The 19333-nt window shown below is 45.8% G+C and overlaps 1 protein-coding gene across 1 annotated transcript in view; it reads left to right on the top strand.

The window, feature by feature from the left end:
• Positions 1-19333, top strand: part of ARL8A (ARF like GTPase 8A) — a 238614-nt gene that overhangs the window by 128482 nt on the left and 90799 nt on the right. The window contains exon 3 of the mRNA XM_069633588.1: positions 18490-18563. Coding sequence (XP_069489689.1) covers positions 18490-18563 — 74 coding nt within the window. The remainder of the gene's footprint in view (positions 1-18489; positions 18564-19333) is intronic.

Below are 19333 nucleotides of genomic sequence, written 5' to 3'. Positions count from 1 at the left end.
TACTTACCTCTGAGGCATACCGAAGCATAAACGGTTCCATGTGTTAATATCCCTGCAAAAATATCGCCATACAAAAATATCGCCATATCTTTGCGCAATATTAAGGCATGGAAACTTTGGGGGACACCCTGCAACCCCTGTATTATCTTTAAAAGAGCGGGGGACACCCCCGCAACCCCAGCTCCCGAAAACCCCCAAAATTAGCCCTCCCCCCCAAATATTGACTATGGCCGTTCCAGACGACCATACATACGCCAATATTTTTAGTGGGGATAATATGTAGTGATAACCAGCATAGACCATGGAGAGAGGGCCCAAGGTGACACAGAGAGACAGAGGTGCAGCAACACCACACCACCCCACCGAACAAGCAGCGCCCGTAAACACCCAAAACCCAAAAGGACCCAACCCAGGGGTCAGGCAGGGAAAACCCAAAGGAACCGAAAACATGGCCCAGTAGTCCAAAATCAGCCCAGAAAACCACCCGCAGGGGCACCCCTGGTAGATGTCCCAGGAGGAGGCCAGCCCCATGTAGCAATCATCCAGGACAAACACCGGGACAAGACCCCCTGCCAACAGAGAAGCCACAGAGAAGACACAGGAGGATGACAACCTCCCGTCCAACCCCAAGGGCCCTGAAGTCTGCAACCAGGTGCAGAAGAGAGGAACAGGAGCAAAGGATGGGGAGGCAATAAAAAGCCACATGCAGACAATGGGAACCGGGACAGACCCCCATGAAGGCACCGCCCCAAAGCATCCAGGCTTGAGACAAGGGGAACTACCAGTAGAGGCGAAACACCCCAACTGAGGCCAACCATCTGAGAAGCGCAGCTACCAGAAAGAACAGATACGCACCCCACAGGCAGCCACCTGAGAGGTCAGATCATTGGGGAGGTAAAGCAGAAGAGCAGCCACCCAAGAAAGCCACCAGGGTCTGGAAAACTGCACACAACACCCTCCAGATGGACAACAGCCCCACAGAGCCTGAGAAGCAAAGCACCAGCAAACCAGGAGAAAGGTGACCAGGGAATAAAGACGGCCCTACAGGACCGGCAAACACAGGATGCCCCGCAATCCTGTAGAGGCCACCCCTGTCCCAACAGGATCCCTCGCGAAGAATGAAGAGAAGCTGACAAAACCCCTGCTAGGGGAAGGTGGACCATCCCCAATCGACTGGTACCACAAATGGACACCCCACTCTCCCTAGCCCGGGAGTAGGCAGATGCTGCACCCAACCACTCACCATGTAGGAAGCAGTATGACGTTCATTCAGCGCCCATTTTTTTTTGTGCAGCATTTGTTGCCTAAAATGTGTTGCTGAAAAATAATCATCGAAAAATATGGGGGGGGCATATAAGGAGTTGGGTGGGATGGTTTATAGGGAATAAATAATAGGGCATAGAGGTTTGGGGGACCCCCCCCAAAAAAAAAGAAAAAAATTCAACAACAAAAAATGCAATTTATTTTTATTCAGCAAAACATTTTTGTCAAAAAAACCTGCGGAAAAAATGGGTCTCAATGAACACAGAACCGGAGGTGGCCATAGCCCAGCACAATGCCAGAGGCAGACCCATGCACCACCCAATGAGCACGGGAAAACCCCCTAGAGAGACTAGCAGACCAAACCAAGGAGAGGAAGGGGTCCCTCGCAGACATGACTGACCAGCCAGCCATCCACATAGGGGAAACAGAAGCCGCTACAAGCGAAGGTGGCCTACCATTGGAGCCGCAAATGCTACAAAAGAACCGAAAAAGCCGAACCCCCACAGGGAATCGGAAACAGCCGCGGGGAGGGAGGAAATGCCCGTGCCAACACGTGTCCTTGAGACCGGGGACGCCAACCAGTCATCCCTTGCACCAGATGGAAACTCGTAGATGCACCATTCAGAGCCCCACCCCCACCATGAAACAGAACATTGCCCGGAGAACCAGGAGGAGCCAGGCCAGCCCAGGGACTCTGGACCAGAAACACCCTGGAGGAACCCCACCACCTCCCCCGGGCCCTGGAGAGTCTGAGGAACCGACACAAAGTAGGCTGCTCGCAACCACACCACCAGGGCCAATTCAGGGCAAAGAACCAACCCGTGCCCAGAGGCCAGGCAGTGGAGGACCAACTGGGCCAAAGTAGGAACAAGCCAGAGACTAATGCCCAGGGGACTCAACAGGCAGTGCCCCAGCCCCGTTTATAGGGGTGAACAGCACAAGGGAGGGCAGGAACCCCCAGCAGCAACCGGAAGACCTGGACCCAGTCCTAGAAGGAATGCCCAGAAGCAGAGTAGAGAAGCTGCCCGAACTCACCCACACGTGTGTGGGCCTGGAACACCCAGTGAACCCACACCTCCTAGCAGTCACCAAACAGTAGAGGACCTCAAAACGAGCAGCCCAAGTCAGATACCACCAACCCATGCACAGAGGGCCAAGCAACAGCAAGCACGCCAAAACCAGGAGATTCCGAGCTATCGGCAGAGCCCTGAACCATGGCCCCAACAGCCGACAGCAAAAATGGTCCAATAGGCAGGCATGGCCTCACAGAGACCGAAGAGGCAGCCACCACAAGGGACAGAGAGTCTCCTGAATACAGGGCATGGACAACCGAGGAGCTGTGCCACACCCTTAAACAGCCCAGGAACAGAGGAGTGCCCAGAGAAAAGTCCACATGGGCAGCCCAACTAGGTGCAATGCCCCGACATTCGAATTTGGGAGCTGAACAATAGACCCAGACCCAGGGCACCGAGAAAACCCTCACTTTGGAAGAACGGGGAGGCACAGCAGGACTTCATCCGCCACCTCCCCAACACGCCAAAGGATGCCCTACCAACAGTACCGGAAATGGCACCCAAGACAATGAGCACTCAGGGCCACCCACCCTGCAGCCAAACAGCCTCCAGGCGGCGGAACAGCTACATCCAGAAGACCCCCAAACCAGCACCAAAAAGAAGGTCCAAACAAGACCCCACCAGCGTGCGCCACGACATGCCCCTCAGGGGCTAAAGCCACAGAGGGCCGACCCCACCTGCCCCAACAACATCAGATAGGCGCCAGGCTGCCGGAAACAGAGCAGCAGGAGACAATGGCATCAAAACTACCGAGGGCAAGAGACCGTCCCTGCCAACTGGTGCCAGACCCACGGAGGGATGGCAGCAAAGAACAGCAGGAAGCCGTCAGGCCCAGCCAATGCAGAACAACAGGCCCCAGAAGCCCACAGGTGCCATTCCCCCTGCCAGAACAACAAACTTGCCCCACAACACAGCCACAACAACAGCAGTCAGCCTGCCACAAAAAAGAGGAGCCAAGAGGCAAGGTCATCAAGTCCATCTGTGGCCGGCGTGAGCCAGCCGACCAGTGAAGGACCCCGGAAGGGGGTGGTAGAGAAACACAGCAGGCCGCTGCCTTGCAGCAACAGCAGGAAGGCAAGGGCACTGAGGCAGCCTGTGGCCTGAGCCTGCCCGTCCACCCACCAGCACTATTTCCCGGGATGGGGCAGTCCCAAGAACCAGACAAGCCCTGTCGGCAACAGGATAAGAAGGGCAACAGTGCACCAAGGCCAACTATGGCCGGTGCCCACCCAGTCCACCAGAGCCACTCCCCAGGAGCAGCACACCAACAAAGAACACTGGACAGTCATCCATCAACAACTGCAGGAGCCGCCGTGAGCCAAACGGGCACCAAGGGCCCGCCCTCCAGACCTTCGCCGGCCAGAACCGAGACGGAAGAGGCAGCACCCAACCACCACAGCCATCAGCCCGTCATGCATGTACTCACCTGGAAGTCCCAAGCCGGAAGATCCGGGGAACAGACACAGTTACATCTGTGCAGGAACCAATAGTGCTAAACCAGAGCCACTGCCCTGCCGGAAACCCAGGAGCGCACCTTGTAGAAGAGGAACCGCTTATTGATGAGGGACCCTCCAAGGGACCAGCAGACATTGCTCTCTGGTGCATCGCACCCAAAAGAAGGAACAAGGCCAGAGGACAGGACATTTTATAATTTGGGATGCTGGGTAAGTGCGAGGTATTATACGTCTGAAGAAAAGAAGTTCCTGGAATGGAGGTAGGGCCTCAGAGGTAAGAACTGGGACAAGGAAGAGGGACGTGGAGGTAATGGGCTCTTCCTCCCCTCTGGTTCATCTGGGATCCCCCAGACTTCCCTCTCCAGCACAGCAGGGTAACAACCAGGCACATGACAGCCTTCCTTCAACCTGCTTCAGGCTTTCTCTCCACTGTTTTCCACAAACAAGTGAGATAGGAAACCAGTCCCCAACTGAGACACCTTGCAGCTGCACTGCCTCTCCTTTTATTCACTCCTTTCACCACTAGACAACTACCGATTGGCTGAAATGTTCAGCTTCTCCATTGGTGGAAACAGTGGGTAGATCATCCCCTATTGGGCGAGTTGAGTCAACTAAGAGTTCCAATTAACCTTACTACATTAGACCTTTTCTCCGGTCTGCTCTTCTTGGATAGTTGGTAGGTGTGGCTGGCTACGTTCCTCTTGCTATGTTAAATAAGCTTTTATTTTATTTCATTATGTATTTGTGGTTTTGTATTTTTGATTTATTCAAATTCACTTTACCCAAGGTCATTAAAGATTGAACGCAGGTCTCTTTATACAGGGGGTAAGAATTCTACCACTGTGCTATTTTGGCTGTGATGCTACTCAGTTGTGAGGGAGGCTGAACCCTTTTCCCTGCAGCTGAAAAGTGTTTATTTCTCGCTCTACACACTGGCAGCACATCTCAGTGCATGTTGCCGGCTTGGCTACCCACTATTCTCATCCACAGTTAGCCGTCAGGCCAGTCAGTCTCCCACTTCGCCGCCGCAGGGAGTCAGAGGTATGTTATGTGTGTGAGTCAAGGAAACACCTTCATTCATCACACTGCCGTAACCCCTTATTAGATCTAATAATACACTCCCTCCCCAACTGAGAGATCCTGGCACTCTCTCTGAGTAGCCCCAAAGGTTCTACACATGAAACGACGCCTTTCCCATTAAGGGAAATGTTTTTCCTTCACTCGACAATGGTAGAGTTTGGTGGGCAGTCATAATTTCGAAAAAAAAATGTCGACAGACAAAAATGTCGACAAAAAAATGTCGAAAAAAAAATTTCGACTTTCGTTTTTTTAAATTATATATTAATTATCACTATAAACCGTAGAGTGTGTTTGGGAGCAATTGCAGTTTCACATAATACTCCTAAGACGTTATTCCATTGATTTCTCTGGAACCACAGCGCACTTCATAGCACAATACAATGGTTAAAATGTCTGACTTCACAAATGCTGGGTCTTCATTGCCTGAAGCAAAATCACAAAGCATTGTTCCCCGGCAAAGATTATCACACCAAGGATAACCTTTTTTAATTGCACTCCTTGCACAACATGAACACTGCAAAAAGAATCTTCACAAAGCTTACATAGTGTGTTTGCAGGTTACAGTTAACACACTGGACACAGGACACCTCAGATCAGCACAGGTTGCTTCAGGGAGGGTAGGCAAACTAACATTTTAGATGGCAGACAGACCAGTTATAGGCTTGGTCCAGCCTGTATAGCCCAAAGCAGTCGCAGGGACCCTCAGGGAAAATTATAGATTCCAACCGTCACCCAAATACAAGCCACAGGTGCAGGCCCTCACTAAGCGTTCCACCCAGAGGGAGGTGAGAACACTTGCACACAACTCTGGTTGATCACTACGGGATGCAGGAAGCTCAAGTTTGGTGGTGGGAGCAAATGTCAAGCAAAAGTGTGAGGAATCGTGGTGCAGGAGGTGCTCATAACATCTGAGGATGGAAGTGAAACAGAGTAGGTAACATTCGGGAAGAGACCGACACTGAGGTGGCGCAGGACAGGAAGAAGAGCATGAGTTGGAGGTCAAAGTACAGGTGTTACGAAATATGTTAGCAGTGTAACATGAAGAGCATAAGCAGATAGCAAGGAGGAGACCAGCTCTGAAGAGGGAGAGTTTTTTTGGGGTAGCAAAAGTGGGCAGCGAGGTAAGAGCAGATCAACTGATAATGTATTGGGAGACGGTAGATGAGATAACATTAGATGGTGAAAGAGGGACCATGGCGGTGAAGAGAAATAACCATGTCTTAGATATCCAGAGCAGGAGGTTTCCAGTGAAGCCAGTTGGTTCAAAACAGGACCAGACAACCTCACAATTGGAAGAGGAAAGCGATGGTGTCAGGGAGAGTGGTGTGAGATCAAAGCATTGGGAAAAGAGCATCCAGGAGGTAATGATGGTGAACTAAAGCACATGGGGGTGGGCGTCCTTCTGGGTTCCTTGGGGAACGCCAAGACAGCTCGTTGAGACACTCTAGAAGTTCAACATACCCAAATGTTTCAGGCATTGTGCTTTTATCAGATTTCTGGTGGCAAAGAGAGATACATAAACAAAATGGTGATACTCCAGAGAAGAATAGAGATGTATAAAGTTAATCCAAATGCAGTATCAGCTGTGGCATTTCATAAAAATACAGTGGGGTGAAAAGGGTGAAGTTTCATTTGTCCTCTTCATTAGCCTTAAAGAATGAGTGTGGGCTCATGATCACATCCTCAGGGACAAAACTGGGTAATAACTTATGTGTAGAGGTCAATACCCCAAACTGAGGTGCATAATGCTACAAGCCCAGAGTATTGAGTTTTTCTTTCTTCATACAGTATGCGGGAAGGAGAAAAGGAGTCAATAATAGAAACTGGCCAATATGTCATTGTCCACACAATGATCTGTACAAAACCAACAATTATGTAAAATTAGACAATGCACATCTATGGGTTAAGCAAAGCCATGCTCCGTTTTATATGTCCAGGAGGTTTTGGTTGGATGTGTGGTTTGGGCGGTTAGCATTGCGTCTGTTCATTCTGGGGGAGATTGCAATGTGGGAATCAAGAGGGTAGGCACTGAGAGAGATGGCAACAGATGGATGCTCCACACTGAGCCAGAATTGTCAGAATACAGTTCACATCGTTTGTTGTAAGCCACATTGCAAGCATTCTGATTGGCTGTGTGCAACAGCTGCACTGAAGCAGTTTCATGCATTTTCAAAATATGTGATAAACAGTAACAAATGATTTTGCAAACTAACACAAGGAGAGGAAGGGGGAACAGGGTATTTATACTGCTCCACGAAACTTACCCCCTAACTAAGGAAAACCTTCACATATCATACAAAGGGTTTGGTGGACAGTGGAGTATCGCGGGTGAAGCATCGACCTCTTGCTAGATCAGCATTCCAGACCGACGGTGGTAGACATTATGACTCACCACCCTAAAGTGAGGAAACAACAAACCATGTTCAAATTGCACAATGTACATTCGAAACAAAAATAATTTTTTTTACCAAATTATTATATTATATATTGGTTCACAATAGTTAAAAAAACCTTCAAAAGGCTATTGATATATAGCAACACAATACAATATGAAATGTGAAAAGTTGACAAGGAAAAACTCAAAACAAAATACACGCGAACAGTGACAGTAGGGGGAACCACCTGAAGTCAGGTTCCACGACCAGAATAGAGGAACAATCACTATTCAAAGGGACACACAAGGGGCAAATAAATTCATCTACATTGAACTCAAAACTGAGTTACACAAAAAGAACTCATACTGCATCATACCCAATCAACCCAACATGTTTAATTCCTCATACAACCACAACACACACAGTAAAGAGAAATTCATCAGGGGCATGTATTCCAAAAACAACAACTATTCACAATAGCTACTGTTTGTGCAACTATGAAGGCTAAAAAATCTGGGCCAGAAAAAAAGAGAGGCCGTCTTGATCACTGCAGAGTTGCCTGATCAATGTCAGAGCTAACCAGTAATGCACACTATCAATATAGTGTCAAGCGGTAGACAAGAAGTGGTATAAGCAGCTAAATTGCCGCCTAACCATCAACTTGATTGCTGATCCTGCTGGATGTCGATGCTGTTCACCTGTGGACAATAGAAGAACGGGATAATGGTAAGAAGGCTAACCAAGAGTCCCTCTATACCTATAGAATATAAAGTTACAATTCTGAGGAGTACACAATTGAATTCATAAAGTGTCTCCTAATCCCCATAACACTGTGGAATTCCAAATGCTTAGACACATGTTCAAATTAGAAAAAAGATTTTTTAAACATATCAAGAAAAAGGCCAAACATGGGTTAAATGGTGTGACTAGTAAAGATTGCATCTAGCCTGCACCCTCAAATTGAAGCACCTGTAGCAGCACTCAAAGGGCTCCAAATGATTTTGCTGCAGATGTTCTGTTGATTAATCGATCGGTATGCAACAGCATGAGCAGTACACAGTGTATGCAGGGTGAATCAATACGTATTTCCTTTTGATTTGACTGCAGAGTGTGTTGGGATGGACAAGGCTGTCATTGTTTGCTATGTCACTTTCTCCTGATTATTCGCAAGGAGTGGGTGTAGGGACAGTATTTTGGGCATAGCCTGCTTTCCATACCCCATTTGCTCCTTGCGGATAACCTTACTGGATTAGTGCCAGACACTGATGTGCACACAGCAAATATTGGGAATGGTAACCATGTGAAAGCACTTGCTGGCCTACATTAATGCATTTCGCTATAGAATACACCTTCTTTCTTCCAAAAACAAAAGTGCTGGCAGGTTTGTGCCCGCATCAACATTATGACTCAGGTGAGACACTGGTGGGTTCACTGCAGACAGCAGGTACATGCATAGAACATATTCCCCTCTCTTTCTTGCACTATATGTGGGTACTCAAGTCCAATAGGAGACCGATTTCTAAAAATCCACAGAGATTTTGTCTCTATAGGTGTTACCACATCTTGTGGTAGTAGTAGTAGGAACTCTCCAATTACAAACTCCCATGGATTTTATTCTTACTGAGGATAATGAATGCATGAGACATTGTGGGCTATATATTTGATATAGGTTGTAGACCGCACACATCCCATTGGGCGGTTATAGACTGGATCCGATTTAAGGAGAAAAACTGTGCACAGAGGTTTTTTGCCCTAACGATGGACCCATGTCGAAATGCATTTTCTGGAAAAATTAGTTGAGAGGTGTCCATTCTCTCCGACATAGAAGAGATAGATTAAAGATGAATCTGCGCTCATCATGAGCTATTGCGTTTATACATTATCCCTTTATTGATAACATAATTGAATTTTGTATAAATTCCCCTTGCCATTGAAAGAAATACTGTCTCAGTGTTGTCCACATGAAATTGTACATTACTAAGTTTAATATTTTTATTTCTGTCTGGTGAAGTGAATAATAAAATGAAAAACACGCTGTGACTCAGTGCAAGACATATCTGTTATTAACAAGTAGATAGGGGCTGCATCATTAACAAGGTACTTTGATTAACTCTGAGTTACTCCTGGAGAGGGCGCTTCTTTTCACAAAGAAGTTGACCAGACCATTCAGTTTAAAAATGCAAAATTTTGAAATTTTAAAACGTACCCTATTGAGACAAATCCATGTAAACTTCACAATCAGACTGCATACGGGAGAGAAATTTGGCCGGAATAAGGCAGAGCTGTGTGCCAACAATATTTGTCTTGCTGAAGCTCCATACTGTTGAGTCTAGAGGTTCAAACCTGCAAGGCTTACTAGCCCAATAGTTTCCAGGATCTGGTCCTGATCTAGTGCTATCTCTGTCACACATGAGCAACACTTCAGGAGATTCGAGCAGTTAGGAGAGGAAATTGTTTATTTACAAGCATAATACTCAAGTGAGAGCCGGGAAAATCTTGATAAGTATGGCGGGCATATATTACATCAAACTACTTAGAGCTCAGGACTAGAATTGAGATACTAGCTGATGAAAAATGTAATAGAATTAGCAAAAAAGGCATTTAGTAAATTCTGAAAAAGGTGACGATTGGGAAACATAGGGTGCTCCAGGCCAACTAAGATGACTATGGGGGTCATTACGAGTTTGGAGTTAGCCATGGTGCTATTAGCGCCATGGTTGCCTCCAAACTCGTGTCCGGGTTCTTTGAATGGGGACTTCCCGGGTCATTCCAACCTTGGAGGACCCGGTAAGTCCCCATTCAAAATACCCATCCCATTCCCATTTGAGCCCCAATAGGGCTCAATGGGAATGGGGAGGGAGCTCATAACGGGCCTGTTGATAACGGGCCGTTATGAGCTCCCTGGTCCCCTTGCGGGACCCGCAAAGGACGTCTGGTCTGACCAGATGTTCTGAGCGGGTCCCGCAAGGGAACCTCGTAATGCGGCGGTAAGGGGTTAACGTCACCGGCATCCTTACCGGCACTGTTAACCCCTTACCGCCGTACTCGTAATGACCCCCTATGACTCAAATGCAGCCAAGTGAACCCGAAACCTGCCATTGAAGATCCTCAGATGCATTGTCTTGTGGAGTACGATTTCGAGTATACATGAAGAAATAAACCAGATAAACATTTACACCAGTTGAATTAATTATATTCTTAAAATTGGTGTCAAATACATTGGGCAATCAAACGGTGCAAGTGAGGTTCAAGGGTACCTGAAGGAACATACTCATTGGTGCCCAGCATTGTTTACATGCTCCTTTTTTTCATAAAAAAGCTAATTTGATCTCTTCAACTACTACCAAAATGATGTCCAATAATTTAACCATATGTTCAAGAATTGAAAGGCTTCCCCGGGAAGAAACCTGAGTACTGCACTCAAGGGTTTCTGGGGCGATTTTGAAAAGGTAAACAGTCTCACCCAAACCTGGAGTCTCCAAGTCATTGCTTGCTTGATTTCAACCTAAGAATCTCTCTTCCCTACAATCTACAATGATCCATTAACCCACATGTGTCACACCCCAAAATGGGCAATACAAGAAATATGACAGGTATCCTGAGACTAATGGATAAGGTCAGGGAGGATAATGATGGGCTAATCAACAGGTGCTGTCATTGGATCAGCTTCGAAAGAGGATGTACATAATAATTCACTAAGTCATTATCCAGTAAAAAGGATAAAAGGTGACACCAAAGCAGAGTGAGATGGTTTACAGCTCAAATAAGTAAAGATCTGATTGATTAACATGCTAGCCATTAATACAGGGCATCTCCCCCATTAAACTCGAAAAATTCAATTTTGAGATGCTCCCCCAAAAAACTCAATCTAAGGAACCAAGTCATCCAGCCAATTCTAGAACAACCAGAATGGAAAGTTTCTGGAAATGAAATTTCTGAAATCTGATTGATTTAGATAGTACTCTTATTGTTCTGTCTCAATATGTATTGATTCTCCTATACGAAAGCCTCTTTATTCGGATCACGGAACATATCAGTCCTAATATCTATATTAAGATTCAAATTGGCACAAATGTGTTGTTGATAATGATATAATCTTCCTTCAAGAAACCAGGGCTCTTGATTCAGAGTTTGGATATTCCTGCTCAGTGTAAAGGGAGTGCTAGACCGAGTCGGGGATTACTGATTTGGGTCTAATCAGATATGTTGTACATTTTTACATCTTAACACAGGGAATGCCAATGTTCAAGTACTTCCTTTAAAACATGTGTACTTATGCTATGACCTGTATCATACATATTTATTTACGTCTGAAAGAGAGACTGCATTGCAGATATTTGAAACAACCTAAAGAATTATAACGGGAATGATTCCACACATTATCTTGGCTGGGAATTTTAATTTCCAATTTGAAAAATACAGATCTTGAATTTTTATATCGACTGTATGCTGATTAATATTGAGAGTTGGTTGTTAATAACAGATTTGAAAGCAATAACAAAAGTTGAGCTCTACCATGTTTGTTTGTTTATTGATTTGTAAGGCGCACCAGACTCGTAGGTAACTGGGCGCAACAGAGTACAGAAAACAAGGATACTTCAAGCTTAGTTGCATAGTAAAGAAAGGATACATGAGAGCATTAGATAAACATATTAGACAAAACTGGTGAGGAATTAATATGCATACATAGTTGGCACAAGTCAGGAGGGGATACAGGGTCTATCTAGTGCGAAGTGCAGAGGTTAGTCGTGGAGGTCATGGAGGTTGTTGGAGTGTAGCCATTTGAGGATATTATATCTAAAACTATAATAGGATTGATCTATTCTAAGGTTGAAAGGGAGTGTGTTCCAGTATTGGGCTGCCTTAACTGGAAGCTGCTTCTGCCTGTTTTTTTTTTAGCCTAAATCTGGGTATTTTTAGGCAGTGGGAGTTGGCAGCTCTGGTGGGTCGGGAAGATGTTCTTCTGATTATTCTCTCTGCAAGGTAGGGGGGAGCTGCATTTTTCAGGCATTTAAAGGTTAGCAAGGCTGTTTTGAGTGAAAACCTGTCGTTAATTTTTAACCAATGTTGTCCTCTTCTCATATTAGATATATGATCTCTGGTGGGTAGGTTGAGGACAGTTCTGAGGTCATTGTTTTGCAATATCTGTATTTTGTCAATGATGCATTTGTTGTCTCGCAGGTACAGGGCATTACAGTAGTCGAGTTTAGAAAGTATTAGGGCATTGGCAAGGATAATGCAGCGGCTTGTGTTAGGAAAGCTCAGCATTCCCTAATAAGTCTGCAAGTATAGGCAGTGGAAGATGCTAGTGAATATACCTGTTTCTTCAGTGTCAAGGAGGAGTCAAGGTGAAAGCCTAGCGTTTTCCCTTCTTTGGCTACTGAGATGATATTACCATCAATGTTAAATGCAGAATAATTGGGGCTAAGATTTTCTAGGTTGGCAGCAGAGCCGATTTGTGCCTTATTTAAACTCATAAATAGTACCAACGCCACAGATTTGTGTGCATAATCACCATCATGAATACATCACTGGATGCAGATTAAGTGGGTAGATATTGATCAGCCTATAATACTGTAGTGAGTTTCTCCGGCCATTGTCATTCTGCTTAGCCGATAAAGAGCAAAAACTCTAGTGCCCTCTTTACTACTCTATGAGACATTGTTAGACATTATTTACTAGACCTATTAAAAAACGGATTTAAGTTTCTAATGGCTAGTTTGATCGAGAGTTTAAGGATTGTACAAGCAGGTTCTTATCAGTGGTAAAAGGGTCCAAGAATAGATAAGTATGGAAATTAAGAAAGACAGCCCAGAATATCAAAGTGAAGAAAAAAATACAAGAAGCTGTATCCACAAGTTGGCAGGAACCTAAGCTTTCATGCCATCCGAAAGATACTAAGTCCTTTTGGGAAATTGTTTCTAAAGGCAATAGAAATGATTCCCACAAATCAGTTAGCCTGATTTTTCCTAATTTATGGCTTGACTATTTTAAAGGTCTATAGAACAAACCTTTAATAACTCTGATAACCTGCCATTGCCTAATTACATTTAAATCAGTGATTAATCCCCATCCAAATATTGCATTCAAGGAGGTTCTTGAAGCCCTTGACTCCCAGTGTCCCAACAAAATCCCACGTACAGATCATATTTTTATGAATTTATATAAATCAGACCCAGTTATTTGAGTTCCTTATTTATACACATTATTTAATAGCATAACTTCAAATGAACTCATCCTGGGTAGTTGGAGTGGATCCTTAATTATACTGATAGATAACAAAGGTGATTATGATCTGGCTGCAAATTGTCGCCCCATTTCTCAGTTGGATGCCATAGCTAAGATGTATAGGGAAGTTCTACTTGCCTGCTTAGTTACAAAGCTGTCCAATTATCAGACCTCTTGGCCGGTTTTGGATCTGTAGTCAGAACTGTTCACCAGGTTGTATGTATTTATTCACTGTATCTTGCAGGAGGCTAAACTGGGGATCTGTTTTAACAACCCAACCACCATTACTAGTCTTGGGCTACCTCAGTGGCATGTGATATTCTGTCAGTACGTGTGCTCGACAGAGAACAGTGTGAACTCCAGAAACCGATTAATAGGTTTCATGCCTCGTTGCTCGATGGCCTGCTTCCTGGCTATCTATCATGAACTCTGCTGATATTGGAAAAACATTAATTACCAGAGCTTGTTTTAATCTTATTTGGTTAAACAGAATTACTGTGAAGTTGACAGGAACAATGAAGGGCAATCAAGCATGTAGGTTTTCTAACACAGCAAAACAAGATCTCTATCACTGTTGACTCTATCGTCTTATTTAGCATCTATACAGATGATACATTTTGTTCATCATCACAAGCCTCATATTGTACCGGATTAAACCATACCTAAAATGGAGTGGAAGTATGATCAATGCCTGGCTTTTTACAAGTTTTATAAAATAATTGCAATTTCGATTTACTTTGTTTAATTTTTCTTTTATTTTTTATTTGTTCTTCTCCAACCTCCTAACAATCCTCCCTTACACCCACCCATGATTTTCTGTCACACAATTGTATTTTTATTATGTCTGATTGAACATTGCTGAATGTGCTTATACATAATTGATGCCTTTGACACATTGTATCCACACAGAGTTGTCTTTTGTGTGTTCAAACAATGTTACATGCCAAGATTTGAAAAAAGGCGATTGCTGAAACACGTGTCATCACTAAGGGCATACTATGATGATTTTTTCCATTAAAATTGATGATAAAAATCTAACTGGCACAGGCATACATGAGTATTTGTGGTGTTGTAATTTTCTGTATGGTTCTTTCGCTTTTTACCACCTTACTCACTGAGACGCGACAGAAAAAAGAATGTATGTAATAGCATAAAATAACAAAACACACAACAAAATAAGCAGCCAGTAGAAAGGTGTTGCCAAGCAGACCGCCATTTAGAAAAGCAATGTCCTTCAAATGTGGCAACCTGCTCCATATCGCTACTCTCAACTCTTGTTCAGCTGTCAAAACATTCCTCTGACATCTGCCATCTCCTGGAAGAGCTTTATTTGGATGTACTCAGTCTCACTGAGACTTGGTTCATGGCCAGCTCTGTCACGAGTTTCGAGACTCTCCTTCCCAATGGCTACAAGATCCTCTCTGAACACTGAACCAACCATCCCGGGCGGAGGTAGGCTTGATTTTCCCAGAGTGGATCCCTCTGACATTTGCCGTCTCCTGGAAGAGCTTCATTTGGATGTACTCGGTCTCAGCAAGACTTGGTTCATGGTCATTTCTGTCACAAGTTTCGACACTCTCCTTCTCAATGGCTTCAAGATCCTCTCCGAACCCAGAACCAGCTGTCCTGGTGGGGGTGTAGCCTTGATTTTCCCGAGTGGATCCCTGATACTATGATTCCAATGCAGGACTACTCCTCATTTGAATGCCTAGTCTGCATGCTCTCTATCTCTCCTGGCCTCTCTCTCACTGTGGCCATTATTTACAGGTGGCCTGGCCAGGTGCCCTCTTCCTCTCTGAGTGGGCTGACCTCTCCCCCTCACTCCTTGTTTCTGCCTCTCAACTTCTCCTCCTCTGAGACTTGAACATGCAGCTGGATGCTACCAGCCCTTCTTCATGACTCTTTGCAACCTCTCCAATTCTCTCTCTCTCTATTCATCCCTCTGGCCGGACTAACTCTGCAGGGCACACCCAGGATGTTCTGATTTCCTCAGACCTCCCCTTCTCTAACCCTCTAACCACTCTTCTCTCTTGGAGTGATCACTTTTGCCTTTCTTCCCAACTCTCTCTCTTTTCTCCGCAGGTCAAGCCAACTCCAGCAGTGCCAACTACATTCTCGGTCATCCGACCCATGAAGGGTGTGTCAGTTGAGGCTTTTGCTGCTACTTTCTCTCCGCCTCCTGCACCTTTGGCTGACTCATACCCTGACACAGCCCTCTCTAACCTTGATCCCTCTATCTCTAACACTATGTAAGTCCTTGCCCCTGTCATGAGGATTTGCTTGAAGCCCAAATCCAAGTGCAACTCTTGGTACGATTCCGACTTCGCCACCCTTAAACGCAAGTGTCAGGCGGCGGAGAGGAAATGGAAGGCATCGGACACACGCCCTGACAAACTGGCCTGCCATCTGCTCCAAAGGCAGTGCAGACTCCCTGTCCTCTCTAAGAAGAGAGCCTACATCCAAGCCCGCATCTCTGCAGTATCTAACAACTTGGTCGAAATGTTCAAAATCTGCAAGGAGCTGGCCAACCCTGCTGCAGTCTCTACCTCTCTTATTCCTTCCAAGCCCTCTGCATGGCCTTGGCCTCTCATTTCACCACTACAACTCAGGACATCCTGTCGACACTCTCTTCCTTTACCTCCTCTTCCTTCTCATCTACCACTTCTGGCCCGTCTGAGACCCTTTCTCCTCCTCCTTTTTCCTACTTTGGCCTGTTCACCCTGACAATGTTTCTATACAGGACTTATCTGTGAATGTCTCATCAAAGCAGGTTCTCCTCTGCTCACTCAGAACAATCAAGGACCACATCGACACCCAGCTCCAGACCTGGCCAATTTCTGTAATCAATCCTTTGCCACTGGAACTTTCTCCTCCCCCTTAAGCACTCCCTTGTGCACTCCTTCTAAATAAGCCCTCAGCCGATCCTTCCTCTTTGGCTAACTATCGCCTGATCCCCATCACTCCTTTCCTGGACAAATTCTTGGAAAAGCTGGCCATCTCCAAACTTAATCGGCATACTGAATCTGTTGGTTGCCTCCATGACCACCAGTCTGGCTTCAGAGCTACCAGAAGCACAGACACTGCTCTCCTGAACACCCGTGACAACTTGCTCTCCAATCTTGACTCTAATCTCCCTTCTGTCCTCATTCTTCTAGATCTATCCTCTGCTTTCGACACAGTCAACCATGTCATCCTGCTCAATCGCCTCCGGGGCAAACTTGGTATTACTGATCAATCCCTGGCTTGGTTGACCTCCTTTCTCACTTACGACCCTCTCAGGTCCAACTGGGTTCTTTCCTCTCTTCTATCTCTCTCTCTACTTACAGTGTTCCCCAGGGTTCTAATCTCTCTCTCCCTGGCTCTTCAACCACTAACATGGCACCTCTTGCCTACCGCATCACTGCATCGCTACTTTCTGCTCCAATTTTCAATGTTATGTGGATGACACTCAGCTCTCTCTCAGGCTCCCCACAGCCACCTCTGCTTCTTCTCTCATACCAGACTGTCTGGCCGCAATTCAGGAATGGTGTGCCTCCAATGATCTCTGCCTTAATGCCAGTATAACCGAGATCCTCCTCATTGGGACACCCACTCCCTCCTTTCCTCTCTCACTCTGACTGTCCACTCTAGGCCCTCTTCCTGCTCCGTCCTGTGAGTTTAAGAACCTTGGTGTCATCTTCGACTCCACCCTCTCCACCCTCTCCTTCTCTCCTCACATCTCTGATGTCTCTAAGAAGTCAAACTATCAGCTTCATCTCCTCAGAGGTATTCTTCCTTTTCTCTCTTTTCCCCAGAAGCTCACTGTCTTCAGAGCTCGGGTCCTCGCTAGGCTGGACTATTGCAACAGCCTCTCTCTAAATCTTCCTACCTCTACTCTTCAACCTTTACATCTTATCCAGAATAGGGCCTCAAGCTCAGGGATCATATCTCTCCAGCTCTGAAATCTCTTCACTGGCTCCCTGTGGCTGCAAGGATAAAGTTCCAGACCCTCTGTATTGTCCACAAGGCTTTCTGGGGCCTGGGACCGCTATACATCCAACTTTCTCTTCCAAAACTTCTTCCTTCTCGAGCTCTCCGCTCATCCACCTCCAACTCTCTGAGGGTCAGACCCTTCTCCAAGCAGAGAGTTGGGGGCAGATTTATCTCCTCGGCTTCAACCCCCTCTGGAACAGGCACTCTACCTCTCTCAAACTTGAACAGAACCACCTCCGGTTCCAGAAGCAACTCAAGACCTTCCTTTGTGCTTCCGCTTTCTGTCTTCCCCTCCCCTGCTGATGCTCTGCACACTGGCAATCTGGTCACCCTCTGAACTCTGTCCCAGGTTCCTACATGTCCAGTTGCCCTTGCACTGCCAACAGACTCCCCAGCACTTAAGGGTCTGTATTTGCAACCCTACAGTCCCTTCTCTCTCCACTTATGAGCCACCCGCTGGCTGCACTTGTGAGTTAACTGCACTTCCCCCTTCCCTTCCCACCTGGCACTTTTCTCTTCCCTCTTCCCTACACTTGAGCGATCTGAATGACACAAGGCCTAGTAAGATCGTTATTTTGTCCTTCCTTTGTTTCCCCCTCCTTGTCTTGTAACACCTAGAAATACTTGTGTAGAGGCGCATTATAAGTGCCACATCATATCATATCATATTAAAAAGGTATTTCAAATCTCAAATTCTGTGGTTATTAAGATGTTCCCCAAATGCTCTTTCTTTGTATGCAAACTGCAAGGAGACAGTCCCTGATGTAGGCCCCTCCACCCGACCAGCTGCATTTGATTCAGTTTCTTAAGTACATCAGTTGGTGCCCGATCTGGGTTGTGCTTCTCCCGTTAGTCCCACCCACATCACTGACCACCCCCCCCCTGCGACAAGATGGGGGGCTGAGTCCACTGAGTAAAGTTTTACCACAGAGCCCAAATCATTCTTTCCACCTGCTGTTTGTTGAAAGCATTGCCTGTTTCATTTGAGGTTGTAAGTACAAATTTGCCTAAAATCTCACAAAATCACTATTGCTTTCTCCTCAGCTCTGGGATATCGGAGGACAGCCTCGTTTCCGTAGTATGTGGGAGAGGTACTGCCGAGGAGTCAGCGCCATTGTGTGAGTATTTATTTTGAGAGCAAGCTTAACTGTACCGTAGCAGATTGCTCACAGCAGAACACCGGGACTCTCTTGTGCCTTTGGGCTGATATTGTAGATTGGGGCTAGGAGGATAGCTCAAGGGCAGCGCGTGTGTCTTTGAAGCAAGACAACGCATAGCAACACAGGTTTAAATCTTGGTTTTGCGCTTAGAATTTGGTCTTGGGTATTAAGAGCATCATAAACGAACAATTCTTAATTACTTCAGCTAATGTCAACGGCATGCCAGGACATTGGGTGGAACCAAAGTGTTGTAACACAGACCAACACATTTAAATAATAATTATCTCAGTAAGAGATGTCAAGCAGCTGTTTCCACATTCCACAGGACAGTTGCAACTTCATGAAACAGTCCTGTTGTCCTAGAACTGCTGCATTTAGATCTGAGGTTGCAAGAATTTAGAATGCAAGAGGGCAGAACCGCTTCTGCATCTTTCAGAGCTATAGCTGCACTGTATCAGACCACTTTTCATCTTTTATCAGGTTTGGTAACAAACATGCTATTGCCCGTCAGAAGCCTGAGGTCCGGAATATGGAAGATGCTAACAAGAGGCTGGTGCCACCTTATTTTATACAAAGGATGTTAGATGTGCGGAGTAGAGAAGAAATGGCTGGGCCTCCTTTATCACAACATCAAAGTTAAAAACCTGAATCCTGCCCTTTGCCTATCCCATCAAGCCGTCAGTCGCCATTCTCCTCTGCCACTTGTCACTAAAGTAATCAAAGGGAAG

Source organism: Ambystoma mexicanum, chromosome 13, assembly GCF_040938575.1.
Source record: "Ambystoma mexicanum isolate Mex_15411 chromosome 13, UKY_AmexF1_1, whole genome shotgun sequence".
Taxonomy (NCBI): Eukaryota; Metazoa; Chordata; class Amphibia; order Caudata; family Ambystomatidae; genus Ambystoma; species Ambystoma mexicanum.
This window is presented reverse-complemented; position numbering and strand designations above follow the sequence as displayed.